This window comes from Pholcus phalangioides, unplaced genomic scaffold (assembly GCF_987345545.1).
Source record: "Pholcus phalangioides strain wild (caught in Gottingen) unplaced genomic scaffold, Ppha-v1.0 ptg000032l_1, whole genome shotgun sequence".
In the NCBI taxonomy this organism is placed as follows: Eukaryota; Metazoa; Arthropoda; class Arachnida; order Araneae; family Pholcidae; genus Pholcus; species Pholcus phalangioides.
In genome coordinates this window covers 7,529,671-7,546,447 of record NW_028301622.1, presented here as the reverse complement: position 1 = coordinate 7,546,447, position 16,777 = coordinate 7,529,671, and the positions used below count along the sequence as shown (strand labels likewise).

The 16,777-nt window shown below is 35.6% G+C and overlaps 1 protein-coding gene across 3 annotated transcripts in view; it reads left to right on the top strand.

Moving 5' to 3' along the window:
- Nucleotides 1-16,777, top strand: part of LOC149066853 (uncharacterized) — a 428,124-nt gene that overhangs the window by 212,415 nt on the left and 198,932 nt on the right. Inside the window, exon 1 of one of the 3 annotated variants that reach the window (XM_089253245.1) lies at nt 8,013-8,587. The exons of the other annotated variants lie outside the window; for them this stretch is intronic. Within the exon in view, the coding sequence (XP_089109371.1) occupies nt 8,378-8,587 (210 nt within the window). The 5' untranslated portion in view covers nt 8,013-8,377. Of the gene's footprint in view, nt 1-8,012; nt 8,588-16,777 lie in introns of those variants that run through there. 3 annotated transcript variants of the gene reach the window in all.

The window sequence follows — 16,777 nt, the reverse complement described above, 5'->3', positions numbered from 1 at the left end:
TTTTGATCACTCTTTGGTCGCTCACTGACCTCTTCATTCGCTCGCTAGGTCTCCTATGCGTCCGCACACTCTGGTTCACTCGTTTGGTCGTTCATTGATCTGGTCTATACTGCAAGTTCCTCTTTTGAATGCTTGCACACCAATCAACATATCCATATCTATCGTATCGTGGCTACGTAGGCGTAGACAGACATTTTTATGTTAGAGAATAATTGCCGTGTCTGACACGACACGGTGAATGTATGTAGCTGTGAATTCATCCTGATAAACGTATTCCCGGAACTGCCCTTGGAGTTGTGCGACAGATGCGGTCGCACCAACACCCCGCATTTACGGTATCAATAATTTTTTTCATAAATTTTGAATTTTCATCAATTCTGGAAATCTGCATTTTCATCTAGAAAGAAATAGTTCCAGAGTTTTCTGCAATTTTATCAATTCTGGAATTCTGAATTTTCATTAATTCTGGAAATCTGAATTTTCATTAATTCTGGAAATCTGAATTTTCATTAATTCTGGAAATCTGAATTTTCATTAATTCTGGAAATCTGAATTTTCATTAATTCTGGAAATCTGAATTTTCATTAATTCTGGAAATCTGAATTTTCATTAATTCTGGAAATCTGAATTTTCATTAATTCTGGAAATCTGAATTTTCATTAATTCTGGAAATCTGAATTTTCATTAATTCTGGAAATCTGAATTTTCATTAATTCTGGAAATCTGAATTTTCATTAAATCTGAAACTATTTTATTTATTCTGAATTTTTATTAGTTCTGAAATGATTTCTTACATGTATTCTGAATTTTCATGATTTCCATTTTCTTAATTTTCGATCTCCCTGTCTCACAGAAGAAAGAAAAAAAAAATCTAGACTCCGGGGCTCGTGTCTGGGTAAGGGCAGCCCTGCGTATGCCCTCACAAACTGGAATATATCGATCCTTGGGAGTAGGGCCGTAACTAAGATATTTTTGCCGCCCGGGACAAACATTATTTTGCCACCCCCCACAACTTTAAAATTTGATAATTTTCTAACGGTGCTCTTCGTTCCCACCTAAAATTGCCACCCCCCCCCCCAAAAAAAAAAATGGGATAAAGGTAAACCACACTGAGACCAGGCTTCGTAAACGTCCCCGCTAAGCGCAATCCTTTTCAACTCCAGCTGGTCTTTCACACAGTGCCGCGCGACTAGATGTTTGGTCTACCGGGGCAAGTACGCCCCCTTGTAGTGTTGAAGGAAAGGTTTGAGAATAAAATTTGCTTCCCCCCTCTGGTCCAGCGCCCGTCGCACGAGACCCGCCTGCTCCCCCTAGTTGCGGTCCTGCTGTCACAAATAAATACATACTCAAATCAGCTGGTGTTGAAGGCGTAACCAAAGTGCAGTGGAACCTTCCCGTTAACGGACACCTCCCGTTAGCGGAAACTTTTCTTATCCCCGTCCCATGGAATAGGGCTTTAATGTATTTCACTCCCCGTCAGCGAACGGACAGTAAAATCAGGGAAAACTAATTTTTGATAGACTATATTAATTAATCTATTTCCAAACTTAATTTATAAATTTTTGTCTTAAACCGAGAATTTATCATATTCATCTAGGATTATGCTTAATCCCAAGCTCGTGTTAGTAAATATAATAAATCGTTAATAAATTAGTTAATTAACTGAACATAACCATGGTCCCGGATGGTGAACTCGAATGGTAATGTTGGCTTTGTTTGTTGGTGCATGTGAAGAAAGTAAACATTGCAAGACTGATAAAGTTTAGTTATGAATGTTTTTATCTTCGTACTTACTTTTATTTCATTTCTATAGCAAAATATATGTAATGGAAGTATCTTGTACGAGTAAAAATAATTAATTGGTTTAATTAATTATTTGGTTAGTTTGGAAGAGAAGAAAGGTTATAAATTTTTCCATATTTATCGGGCTTTCCAACTTCATTTTGGTAACTATGCATAATTGCCATTAAAAGTGATAAATGTAGTGAAATTTTTTAAGTGAATTTTCTCTTTATCGAGACGATTGGTGATTATGCATAACCACCGGTGAATTACTTACAGTGTAACATATATAGTCGGTCCCGCTTATAACGTTCCCTCTTACAAAGTTTTCCCGTTTAGTACGACTTATTTCCGTGGTCCTAACTCTAACAAAAAATTTCTCATTAAGATTTCCCGTGTAAAGCGTTTTCTCGCTTACAACGTTTCTTCATGACGATTTTTTAAAAAACATTATAAGCGGGATCCAATACATTATAACATCGAAATGTATAGGAACCAATTGCGAGCGTCGTGTAAATGTTGAAGTCGTATAACCGAGGTTTACATGTATATCGTACCTCCCTATCAGCGGACAAACTTTTTTGGTCCCACAGGTGTCCGCTATTTAGAGGTTCCACTGGTACCACAATGCGGGCAACAGACGTCTTCAACGTCTGCATTCATGTAATATGGGAAACACCGAGATCAGTTGAGATAGAAAATGTGTATTATTTCTTTCCTGTGGGTAAACGGTTGCTTTTTCCCACACAAGTCATTGTCAATAAGAAGTACTCTCCAGCATAAAATCCCCAATGTCTCTTGTAAGAAGTATCCCAACTGGTGTAACTTAAACATTGTTGAAAACTCATCATTATGCATCCACTAAGTATTCTCGAAAACGATTGGCTGATCGTTTACTCTTTTCTTCCAAATAGGATTATATCCTTTTCCGGATTTAATTTTAGAATTACTGAAGGGGAAATGTAAGGAAGAGTTTTTGCTTTAAAAAGCCATTTTTCGCCCCGTTTCTCGAAACATACATTAGCTCTTTTTTGTTGCTTGATTATGCCAGAGAAACATTTGCATAAAAGCCATTTTTAGCACGAGGAAATAACCGTAAGAGAGAGAGAAAGAAATGCATAATATCCAGCCAAGCCTTTTATTTTTTAATGTATTTACAGGAAAGTAAAGAATCTTGTTTTATAACAAGTTCTTTTTTGTCCGATGAAGGATAACGGACAATGGCTATTTTTTTGTTCTCACGTATATAATACGTTAGGGGTCATTACATTAAACAAAAAAGAAATGGATTCGGATTTCTTCTATTAACATATTTCGAACTTATATGTCATTGTATATGGGTTGATAATCGATCACATGCATGGAAGGATTCGAGTGACCTTCATGTCCATCATCTGAACCATCTTCAATATCCAGCCGCTATTAAACACGGAGGTGAATCCCATCTGATTGTGGAACGAAAAGTTTCACCCACTTTGTTCCGCTAGGGATGTTACGAGTCCTGTTTTCCCAATCTGGATGGCTTCGGCTGGGTATGGTCATTGGTTCGTTGTTGTTTTTTTTTTTTTTTTTGTCCTCCGTTACTGACCATGATGATACTCGTCGCGTTTGTATCGGAACATTTTTATTAGTTACGTCGTACGCATGTTCGCGCTCCATCTTGTTGTCGGATACGCAGTACCATCGCGCGATATGTGAGTGTGTTTATGTGATATTCAAAGAGTCCGGTTTTTCCAACCTGGATGAATTCAGCTACTTGTTCAGCTGGGTATGGTCATTGGTTAATTTTTTGTCCTTCGATACTGACCAATATTATATTCGTTCCGTTTGTATCGGAACATTTTTATTAGTTACGTCGTACTCATGTTCGCGCTCCATCTTGTTGTCGGATACGCAGTACCATCGCGCGATATGTGAGTGTGTTTATGTGGTATTTAAAGAGTCCGGTTTTTCCAACCTGGATGAATTCAGCTACTTGTTCAGCTGGGTATGGTCATTGGTTAGTTTTTTGTCCTCCGTTACTCACCATGATGATATTCGTTCCGTTTGTATCGCAACGTTTTTATTAGTTACGCATGTTCGCATCTTGTTGTCGGATTACCCTGTACCATCACTTCATTTTTTAATCGATAAATGTGTGTATGTGATATTTCGATTCCTTTTTTTCCTAATCTGGATGAAGTGGGAGTCTGGTGCAGTTCGGTATGGTCATTCATTCGGTTTCTCTCCTCCGCGCATTGACTATGGTAAGACTCGTCCTGTTTGTATCGGAATATTTTTATTAGTTACGCATGTTCTCGAGTTCCATCTTGTTGTTGGATACGCGCTGTACCGTCACTTTATACGAGTATGTCAATCGATAAGTGCATGTATGTGGTATTTCCAGTACTGTTCTTCCAATTCGGGTGAATTCAATGACTGGTCCAGCTGGGTATGGTCATTCCTTCGTTTTCTGTCCTCCACTACTGACCATCGTGATATTCACCCCATTTGTTATCGGAACATTTTTATCAGTTACGTCGTACTCATATTCGAGCTCCATTTTGTGTCGGATACGCTGTATCATCACTTTGTATGTTAATCGATAAGTGTGTATGTATGTGGTATTCTGATTCCTCTTTATAGGAACTGGATGAATTCAGAGGCTGGTTCAGCTGAGTGTGATCATTGGTTCGTTTGTTTGTCCTCCGCTACTGACCATGATGATACATTTTCTCATTAGTTACGTCACCGTACGCATGTTCGCGCCCCATCTTGTTGTTGGATACGCAGTACCGTCACTCGATAAGCGTATGTATGTCGTAATCCAGCTGTGTGACGATTAAGGCGGAATCTCGCCTAAGAAACAAAAAATTTTCTGGGCCGGATGTAGCATTTATCTATGAAATTTATTTTCGCCTCACTAAGTGTTTCTTCTGATAACATTTACCTACACATAAAAAAAAAAAAAATCCGCCCTACATACATACGTACGTAGGTTGTTTTTATATGTGACGCTCCAAGAGACGGATTCATTCGATACGTGAAACGCCAAAGAAGTGGTCCTTTCTTAGTGGTGATTGAAAAGCGCCGGCCATGTTTTCTAGCATAACATTGATATAATTTTTTTCCCCCGAGTTAATTCTAGCAATGTCTGTTTCTTTCTACGTTTCTTTTGGAGTTTTCTCCTTGAGTGATGTGTTTGACAAGACCGTGTTTGATGTCAAACATGGAACCGCACTTTGTACTCTCGTCCCTGCTCTCTCTCGATGTCTGTCTGATATATTTTGTCAGTAAATGAGGTCAGTGCACGGATCGTTCCATTTTTTTGAAAAATTTGGTTTTTTTTCTTGGGACCTGTCAGACCTGAGACGAGCTGCTTGTCAGTTTCTTGACAGGCCTAAAAGAAACAGCGCATATCTCGTTATAAACGTCTGGGAAGGACGAGATCAGTTTTCTATTTTACAAAGTTCAAAGGCTGTAATTTCCATCGAGGACTTTTACTGATACCGTTGATATTAACATAATCATGGAGGATGAATTTATCTGAGAATATTCATTATTTAGAATTTATTTCGGCGTATCATCACGCATCGTTGAAAATTCTGCAGTTACGTATATTAAATGGAGAAATAATTTTTCTATAGCGTATCGATAAATACTCAATATTCTAAAAATTATTATCCATTTAATTCTCATGAAAGGCGAATTTTATTGATATTTGTATTTGATACTTAATTGTGTTGTTATTAAGATAATTTTGTAGAAAAATATCTTATCTATTTTTTTTAATTTTTCGTTTTTGTTTTCAATTTTGTTTATAAAGTTGGAAATAAATCCTCTCTTAATTGCTAGGTTTTTCTGAATAAAATTCTTTCTTTTCATCTGTATGTTTTTGAATTATTTAACTAATTTTTTTATCAGTTTTATTTTTTCTGTAATTTTTTTGTTTAGTTTTGGTTATTTGTATTTATTTTTCTACTAATTTTTATTTATTTCTCATGAATTCTATTGATTTTTTCTCGTTAATTCTATTAATTTTTTTTTTTCTCGTGATTTCCATTGATTTATTTCTTCAAATCTTATTGTGATTTTTTTTTCGCAATTTTTCTTCATAAATTCTATTTTTTTCACAATTTTCCTTCATAAATTCTTTTTTTTCACAATTTTCTTCATAAATTCTATTTATGTTCTATTAATTATTCTTCATAAATTTATTTTTTCACAATTTTCTTCATAAATTTATTTTTTCACAATTTTTCTTCATAAATTTATTTTTTTACAATTTTCTTCATAAATTCTATTTATGTTCTATTAATTTTTCTTAATGAATTCTGTTGATTTGTTTCTCTTAAATTCTGATATTTTGTTTCTAAATTATATCATTTCTTTCATAAAAGCTTCTTCGGAAACTTTTTCTTTCATAAAAGCTTCTTCGGAAACTTTTTCTTTCATATTTTTAATTACTTTCTTTTATAAATTTGTTTTCATGAATATTAATTTTCATAAAATTTTCATAAATTTTTGTATATGAATGTTACATGATAATACATTGGCATATTTTGATGGTTTTCTTAATTTTCAACAAATGTATATTTAATTTATTTTACTTTAATTTATGTAGCATTTAATGAAGTACTACATACAATAATTGATTTACTTCATTCGGCAAACTTGAAATTCCTCCTGCGTGATTTATCATATTATTTTCAATTTTTAAATTTTATTTTAAGTTGATCTTAATTTCCTGGTACTTTTCTATACAATTTTTATAATCAATTACCCGCTGTAAACTTCAAAAATTTCCTTTTATTTTTAATTTCTGACTTCCCAATAAATTTATTGTAATTTCTTTATCCCTTTACCACATTCAATAATTTTTACAAAATTTTTAAATGTTTAATTAATGTTTTTTTTTTCCTTAATCGTCCAAAAACTCGTTTCTAAACGTAGAGAATTAACAAATTATAATTTCTGTGGGAATCCTATGACCTCTACGAACAACAACAGTATGTTATAATAACATAACTTAAGAATCCACAACAATATTATTCACAAAATCCAAACAATTATAGATTATTCAACCGAAAAAAAAAACAAGGCCTTAGAAAACGAACAATTTTTCCTAATAATAATTATTGTTTCCTCATATTCTAATAACAAGACTCGTAATTACAGGCCTAACCCTACCCCCGATGTATCTGTTATAGGTAGGCTATCGATAACGCGGAAAACAATACGAGCACGTAGGCGGCCTTGCCTACCCCCCCCCCCCTCATCGGGTAAAAGAATCTCTTATAAAAAGCTATCCAGAGCATCTTCTACCTATATAATCTATTTACAACAACTCCTTTAGGCCTTAAAAAACATAAAACAACAGTCGAAGCCGTTATAAATGATAGATACGTAATATAGATAGCACAAAAACATTCATTTCCGCATTTTATAGGCCTTTCTTACCCAGTAAAAAAAAACAGAATTAACTGCCGCTAAATACTATCTAAAAATCAGATTAAAAAAAAACAACAAACGTAGGCTATTTTGGCCTTTTGTTTTGATCGTGGAAGCAATTTGGGGGATTTTTCTTTTTAAACAAAGCCTAGTTTATTTGTTATTAGGCTTTTTTTTTGTGATAATTATCGCTGGACATGAAGATACCAGCAATGGAAAGTACAATAGGAAAATGGACTTGCACGGAATTGTTATTATTATCATAGGTGGGGCTATGGTCATTAGCTGGTTGTGCATTCCGTTGAGTTTTATTGTTGTGTGTGTGTGTGAATGTCGGATAGGGGGGGGGGGCCCGGGGGCCTGGAAAAGTACATTCTTGGTGTCTTCCTAGTTTTGTGTGTTATGTGAGAGAACGAGTGATGCTTTCTCTCGCTGACCGGACATTATCATTGGTGGATAGCAAGGGCTAGTTTGCGACGACTATTTTTTTTTTTAGTTATTTATTTATTTATTATTATCTCTGTTAAAACTCGTATATTTGGCCTAAAGGCTTTTCTTAGGCCCTTTTTTTTTTCAACACGTCTTACCAGATTGGTAAGAAACGAGACAAGCAAGGTATCATCGCTTCGTCGCATTCTGTTTGTGCTGCCCGTTGTTGTATAGTTCACAATTTTATTATTATTATAATTATAATTATTTATTTTTTTTTCCGGTCGGTCCTGTGTGTCCCAATCAGATTTCGATGTTGGTTGTGTGTGTAATCGGCTTGCCTTTCCCCCCCCTAAAAAAAAAAAAGTGCTCGTGATGACCCAGGCTGGTAGTCGCCGTCTTCATGATGATAATAATAACGACGATTATTATTACGTGGAACGATAACTTTTCTGTCCCGTTTTTTTTTAACGTGTGTGTGTGTGTGTTGTTTTGCTTCTTCCGTGGATGTGTGATCTGTGATACGAGGAGAGAACTTCGTAAAAAAATTACCATAAAAATTTGAATTACTAAATTGTTTTGCAGTGATAATTTTCGATTCGATTACCGTGTGACGTTCAGTGATGGAAAACTCTTGTTCAAAGTGCGTATTCGGAGTTTGATGACAATAAGAGAATAACTTGGATATTCGCAATTATTGGTACGTACTTTAATTCGTGCCCGTGTGTGATCAGTGATGTCTCACCGTGGTCTGAAAGCCGTCGAACAGATGCTCGAATCTAGTGTCCGTAGCCTGCAGTACTTGCAGTACAGTACCGCGAATTCGTTGAAGCACATACGGCACAAGAAGAGACCGGCTCTCGCAGCCGTTTTTGGTTCCTTGGACGATACCTGCCAAAATTTCAAGGACCTTACACCGGCCGTCACTGCTGCCGAAGCTTTTCAGGTACTGTGAATGAATTTTTTTTTTTATCATGGCATGAATTAGCACAAATTTGAATTTTTCACTTAAAGTGACTTGCTATATTCGAGGCACTTTTTTTTAGCGAGTATAATTTGAAAATTGAGGGTATTTAGTTTGGAAGTTAAAGAGGTACAGCAGAAGTCCGTTATAACGTTAGCGACAGCTCACAATCACGGGAAAATTGTCGTTGCAACGGATTTCTCGTTATAAGCGGATTTGTAGCATTAGTTCTTTGACAATCATCTGTAAATCACCCGTTGTATCGGGATTGTCGTTATGAGTCATACTCGTTATAGCGGGCTTTTACTGTATTCCGTTTGAAAATTGAAGTTATTCCGTTTGAAAATTGAAGTTATTCCGTTTGAAAATTGAAGTTATTCCGTTTGAAAATTGAAGTTATTCCGTTTGAAAATTGAAGTTATTCCGTTTGAAAATTGAAGTTATTCCGTTTGAAAATTGAAGTTATTCCGTTTGAAAAATTGAAGAAAAAGTACATTAAATAAGAAATTTAAGGAGGTATTTAATTTGAAAATCACAGAAGGTATTGTACTTATATATAGCTACTGAAATGACACTAAAATATGTATTTTCTAAAATATCAAAAAAAAGGAAAAATTGGTATAATGAGTTTTTGGCCATGTGTAGTACAATCTCTCGATAACGGACACCTATGGGACCGATGATTTTGTTTGCTAACGGGGAGTGTCCGCTAATGGGAGAGGCACGATATGCAATGAAACCTCGTTCATACGACTTTGATATTTATACGCCATTTGTTTTCGGTCGCAATTGGTTCCTATGTGTAAAAGCGATACACCACTGGTTATGCATAATCACCAATCGTTCCGATAAAGAAAATTTAACCTCCGCAGTATTTATAACTTTCACCGGCTATTAGGCATAACTACCAAATAAAGTTGCAAATTTTGATGAATATGAAAAAATTATAACTTCTATTATTTTTTTTTCATTATAACAATTATTTTTGCCCGCACATGGTACGTGTAGTAAACGTATTTGCAACAATTACTAAATTAAATTATAATCAGTGTGAAGAGAAGATAAAAACACATTCATAACACGTTATCAGTCATCACACGTGTCAACATGTGCAAACGAAACCAACATTACCCTTCAAATTCACCATCGTATGTTCAGTTAATATAGTACTGACGATTAATTAATTTACTTAATTGACGATTTATCCTATTTATCAAAACGAGAATAGTATTTATTATACATAATCTTCGTTGAATATGATAAATTCTCGACTTATGAATCAAAATTAAGTTTTTGAAAAAAAATTGAGAGATTGCCTGATTTCACTGTCCGCTATCGAGAATTTCCGCTACCGTGGAGTAAAATACATTAAAGTTCTATTCCACGGACCGGAGACCAAAAAAGTGTCCGTTAATGGGATGTGTCCATTATTGGAGGTTCCACTGCATATTTGATATATACTGCATTTGATATAAAGTCAAACCTCGTTAATGAGTCACTCTTGGGCGAGCAAAAATATGACTTGATTAGCGGAGTGACTCGTTAAACGTTAAGCCATAGCTGTGCCAATTCCTGCATGAGGATAATTGGGACCTCCAAAAAGTGATCCGGTAAGCGGAGTGACGTGTTAACCGGGTGTCGCACTAACGAGGTTTGACTGTATACACCAGATCATAGAGGATCAACATTTTTATGGTCCGAATTCAGATTTAGATTGATTTTTATAATTTTTTCCTTTGGTTTCCCCCTTCTGATCCTTCAGTGTGTAAAGTAGACCATTATATTCCCAAACTTTTTTGTTCCATCGCCCCCTACTTTAAAATTTTTTTTTTCTCTCATCGCCTCCCAACTCAAGCGAACCAATAGGATCCTATGTTATACCCGTAGCTTCTATCGCCCACTTTGGGAAACACTGGTGTAGACATTATGTGAGATAAATGCACAAATACGTGCGTACGGCTATAAAACATGCTGATATATGATATTTTCATTTGTATTTGTGCGTATGCTTTCCCTCATTTATGAGGGAAGCCCATAATTTTATATTTGAAGCTCATTTCCCAACTTTTCTAGAATTTTTAAACTGGAATAACTCACTTGAAACATAGGATTTTTTTTTTTTGCTGGGCCCAGAAGAGACAGGGCAGCAACTTTCTAATTTGAAGTTTGAGGACAGGGGAAACAGTACATGTAAATTCTGCAACCTAACAATCCTCACTTCTAGTGGGTGAAGAAAATTTAGACACTTTTTATTTTGTGACACACTGTATTTTCACTTTCAAAGCTGGTGCAGGGTGATTTTTGAATGGACTTTAAGCATTTTTTAAATTGATACCATACCTCTACATCAGCTATCTTCAACGTTGCTGGTGAGTACCATGGTGCTTCCCTGACCATCCCAGTGAAGAGTGCTCAATGCTCGTGTCAGATTTCGTGCTCGCGAGCGCATGGTCAACGTTTCGATTAGACACCCTATAAATTGCATTCAAGCATTACAGTTATGCAGATTTCAGGCGTAGGTATGTCAGCACCATCTGCTATAGACGGTGTTGGGTATAGGCGCATTCCCCAGCACGACCCAACCCACACGGGTAAAGGCTTATATCCCGGGAGGGACAGAGCCTGGGCCGTGTCTGATCAGTCGGAGTCGGGTATAGGCACAGTGCTCGCGACTCGAGAAAGGTTGAAGAACCCCCTGGTCTACGACGAGAGACAAAGGCCGCATCAGCATTTATAGGACGCCCTGTATACTATACAATGCCAACATACCATGTTAAATATTTCCAATTCGTATTCTTTCTTTAACTTAAAGGAAAATGAGGACACGGTTTTAAAAAGAAAACACTTTTAACGCATTTTCGCCAATTGAATGTGGTCGCTCGCATTGACTCAATTACCGCCGATATTGATTTCTCCTAACGCATTTCACGTATCTACCGAGCTCTGATCTCTATAATAATTTCTCCAGGCTCGGCAAAAAGTCCGTAGAAACTTTAAAAATTCATAAAAACCGGAAAAATAACCGAAATAAAAAACGGTTTGCTGGGTTGGTATCGCTAGGTTACGGGGATGTTTTTAAGACAAGAAATTAAAAATTAACAAAAACAGCCGATAGGTGGCGATGACGTACACGAGTCAAAGAAAAGACACGCAAATAAGGAACAGAATGCCTCCAAATTGTTTATTACAGCAGTATGTGTTCCGCATGACCACCACCATCCAGCGACGGCAGAGCGCAGCAGGTCCACATACGCGGTTTACAACGGTGAACTGGTTGTGGATTAGGAGCGCAAGTTCTTATAACCGTCTCATTTGCATATTTCCACTGAAGCAGCTCTTACGAAGCGCCACCTATTGGCTTTTTTATTTATATATTTTTTTCTCTGTCAAAAAAATTCCCGTGACCTAGCGATGCTACCCTGCAAACCGTTTCTCATATCGGTTATTTTCCATTTTTAAATTTTCTACGGACTTTTCGCCCACCCTGTATATAATTTTGTATTAGTTTCAAAAGTTTAAAAAAACATTATTTAAGCAACATTTTTACGGGGAAACAGATTAAACCTAACTCCCCTTCTCCGAAAAATATACTTTCTATCCTATATGACATATGATAATCCAGTTATAAAAGATAGGAGATTATATATGATTTTTTTGTATGGCAATGGAATAATATTCAGAATTTCGACTACAGCTATGCAGGTGGTATTTATTCAATGTACGTCTTGAAGGATCCGGGGGCTTTTACCATTATGTGGTGGGGGAGCGAAGCGAAACGTGGTATTTTTTGGTATAAGGTGATCGTTAACGTCTTTTTCTTATTCGTGGGGGACGTGCTTAGAGTCACGGAGGATGTTTCTTTAGAATTTTATCGTAATTTACTGCGTTTTTTTAGTGCATAGTACACAGTCTTTATTATCAGTATCAATACGGTTTTTTTAGTGAAAAATGAGTTTTCAGGGGATTTAGAAAAATGTGTTGTATTTTTTTGGGAAGGTTGGGACCCCCCATTTTTTTTTTGTACGTTTTTTCATGTGGAATGATGATAAAGATATACGTGGTCTTTGTGTAATATGTGTAAATACTATTTTTAAATTTCCCAGTTTCCCCGAATCATAGAAATTATTCGAATTATGATTCGCGTTGAAAAAGAAATTTCTGAAAATTTGCTCTATACTGTTAAATCCTTCAAATAATGATTTTCTAAATGATTGGTTATCAATTATCATTATCGTTATTTTAATTTTTTAGGAAATAATGAATTTTTTTTGGAAAATTTTAGAAAGTATTGAATATTACGAAAAATTAGACACACACACACACAAGGTGTTTAATTCCAAAAATTGACTGTATTGAATTTGGAAAAAATTTTGAAGTGTTGAATATATATAAGGATGACGTCACTCTCTGCTACAATACGAAGGTTTTTAACAACTCTCTGTTGCGAAGATATATTTCGGAAAGAGAGAAAATTCAACTGCCCCTGCGGGGAATTGGACCCACGTCCTTTCACTTTTCGGGTGAACGCCCAAGACCATTGGACTACAGAGGCACCGAATCTCTCAATCTTTCCTTGGAGCTCGTGTACACTGAAAGGGACCGTACATGGACGGCCGGACCAGACTCAGGCCAAGCTCATAACTACTGACGCTGCCACCAGATGGCGACTTATACAAGGACTTCAGTGTACACGAGCTCCAAGGAAAGATTGAGAGATTCGGTGCCTCTAGTGGTCTAGGGCGTTCACCCGGAAAGTGAAAGGACGTGGATTCGATTCCCCGCAGGGGCAGTTGAATTTTCTCTCTTTCCGAAATATATCTTCGCAACAGCCAGTTGTTAAATAACCTTCATATATATACAGGGTGATTATAAAAAAACTATCCCGACATATGGGCCCCTAACTATCATACCATTCACAGAAACTGAATGGCAACTTATGGCAACACCAAGTTTTTTGTATTGGAATGCGATCTCCATTGTGAAAAACCCTAAATAGCGTTCGAACGGCAACTGTAGCATGAAAATCACCGGCGGTAGATAGGCTAAAAGTGAGGACAACCAATAAGGACAGAGAAGCAGCATAAAATAAAGCATTTTATTGTGTTTTCCACATGACCTTGTGGAGGACTAATCAGGCTGGGATCTCAGCCGAATGAAACGAACATTAATGCTCTGGTGCAAGTCCTTTTTACTTTTTGCTTGCCTAGCTCCGGGGATTTTCGTGCTACAGGTGCCATTCCAACGCTATTTAGTGTTTTTCAGTATGGAGATCGTATTCCAATACAAAAAACTTGGTGTTGCCATTTGATATTTTCTCACTGTAACCGTAACTGTTAGAGTGACACTGTTGTTTTCCATATCATTCTTGATCTCAAAGTACCTTATGCCAAAATTTCATTCAGTTTCTGTGAATGGTATGATAGTTAGGGGGCCATATGTCGGGATAGTTTTTTTATAATCACCCCGTATATACTGTATAGGAAGAATTTTAGTAAGTATTGAATAGGAAAAAAAAGACAAAGGTATTTTATTTGGAAAATTGTAGAAGTTATGTATATAATTCGAAAAATTAGAGAGGGTGTTTAATTCCAGAGAAATAGTTATAGGTACAGAATGTTTTCAAAATTCACTCATATCATAGCCCTATGAACGTTTTTCTTTAATGAATGTAAACTATTTAACATAAAATAACAGATTAAACGTATGAATTGAAACATTACATTTAACGAAAGTTTAAAAAAAAACTTTGTTGGTGTTAATCTCAGTGGAAGGTATTACAATGACAAATTAGAGGGGACGTATTTTGTTCAAAAAGTGGACAACATATTTGAAAATTGAAGGAAATTTTGATTTGAGAAATTATATATATATAGAGAAGGTTTTCTTTTATTTGAAAAGCTGAAGAATTTATTTAAATCGGAAAATTAGAAATAGATCGGAAAAAAGCTATTTGAATTAAAAATTTGAGAAGATATTTGAATGAAAAGTTTTAGAAATTATTTAAATTAATAACTGAAGGTATATTTAAACGAGAAAAATTAGCGAAGGTATATATTAAATTAGGAAAAATATGGAGAATGTTGAGAGAAATTTAAAATTTGACTGTAATCGAAATAAAAGTAAGAATTTCAAATAATAGGTACAATCTCTTTTGTTTCAAGAATTGAGAGAAAATTTCAAAACTTTAGTAGAAATTGAATTTTGATCTTGCTGGAAATACGTGAGGATCGCGTTACATTCATAAAAATTTTAAACAAAACAATTGTAAATTTATTAATGAATTTTTTTTGGGAAATGTAAAAATTGAAGGTAATTCGAAATGAACTTTTTTTTTTTGGTATAAATTTAGGCGTGAAAAACTCTGAAATATTTTAAGAATTTTGTAAGAAAAAATATCTATCTTCACTTTTAAATTGCAGATTTTAGTTTTATTTGGAGAATAAAAAGTCAAGTTGGCTGCGTTGAAAATACGTGAAAAACCGGGACATTTTCGCAAAAAAATCGGGACAGCCTAGAAAACAGAAAAATCCGGGACTGTCCCGGGAAATATGCGGTATGCGGGACGTATGGTCACCATACCTAGGAGCCATCGCTTTGGGGGGAGGGGCATGCACCCTATATCTCCGTCCACGAAGCCATGGTTGGTGCATGACAATAGGGGTGATGACAATCAAGATGAAAATTTAAAAATGTGGTTTGAAGTACATCTTTACCCCGGGAGTTACCAGCCACCTCCACAGGAAATAATGGATATCATATATTATATATTATTATGATAATATATAATATTGATAATAATTAACTATATGTGATAATATGATAATAAAGTCACCATACGATGAGTAAGACGCTTGAGATGAAACTTGTTACTGGTGATGTAATTAATGCTATATTAATATGATGATGCAACCAAAAATAATAATGGTGAATAATACTCAACTTGAGGTTAAAGAGGGTGTGCAATATGTGTAAGTCATGAAGTCTAAATATGTCGCAATGACATATGCAGTGTATCAATTCTGACAATACCAGCAAGGAGAAATTATCCATATATAGTGGATAGCAAGAGACCGGAGAAATCACTTCTTTATAATGGAATTCCGTTATAAAGGAATTCCTGATTTTTACATTCTTCCTATGCAGAGCCTATCTGGGGGGGATAATTTTCGTTATAACGGTAATCGTTAAAACGGGAATTGAATGTATTACAAGTACATTTCAAACACTCGGAATATTAGGTCTGGACATCTCGAGAAAATTTCTAGGCTTTTTAAATCTAAAAGTATCAGCGCTATTATAATTGCAGATTTCGCGAAGATGTTCTCATAGTCAGTTGTGTAGAGAATCGTAGCGGTTTCTGGAGTGGATTTTTTTTGGCATAATCCACGATTGTTTCAATCTTGGTATATCTGCGCATATGCCTATTTCTGATGAACCGGAGGGAACTTTTCGGAGTGTTACGTTTTGAAAACGATCCAGAGCAATGATATTAGGATTTCTAGCATACATCCAGCCAGGAGCTGCGTAAAGTAATGTAGGACACACAGTTCCGTAATTATCCATTCCTGTGGAAGAATTAGCATTTAGGCCCCTTCTTGGGTCCAGAAAGGCCCATTTAGGCCAATTTTGGGCTCCCCTTTCAATTGGGCCCTGTGCGGGTGCTCCTGTTGCACCTGCCTAGTTACGGCGCTGGTAGGAAGTATGATGAAAACGTAACGCTCGAAGTTTTACCAGTTAATTATTGTTGTTTAATTAATGTATTATTAAAAACAATTATCATCGCTCCTATGAAAACATCAACTTTTATAAAATGTGGTAAATTATATTTTGCTTGGAAGCTGTGCTAAAAAAAATTATCATTTCAAGCTGTCAATAATGATAAATTCTTAATGAAAAGTAAACTCTTAATGAGCAGCAAGGGATATTATTAAAAAAATTATGAGAAATCATGAAATTTCTTCAAATGGAAAAAAATCAGATCTTTATATTTTCACAATCACTGTATTTCTTCAATCTTTCCGTTTCTGTGGCGATTTAACCTACGAAATGAACTTCCGAGTGGAAAAATTTCTCTCCCGTGTATGGTTGGTCTTTTGGTGGATAGATGGCAGCACCATGAGTAAATTTTTTCGTTTTATCAACCAATGAATGTACAAAATCTCGAATGCAGTG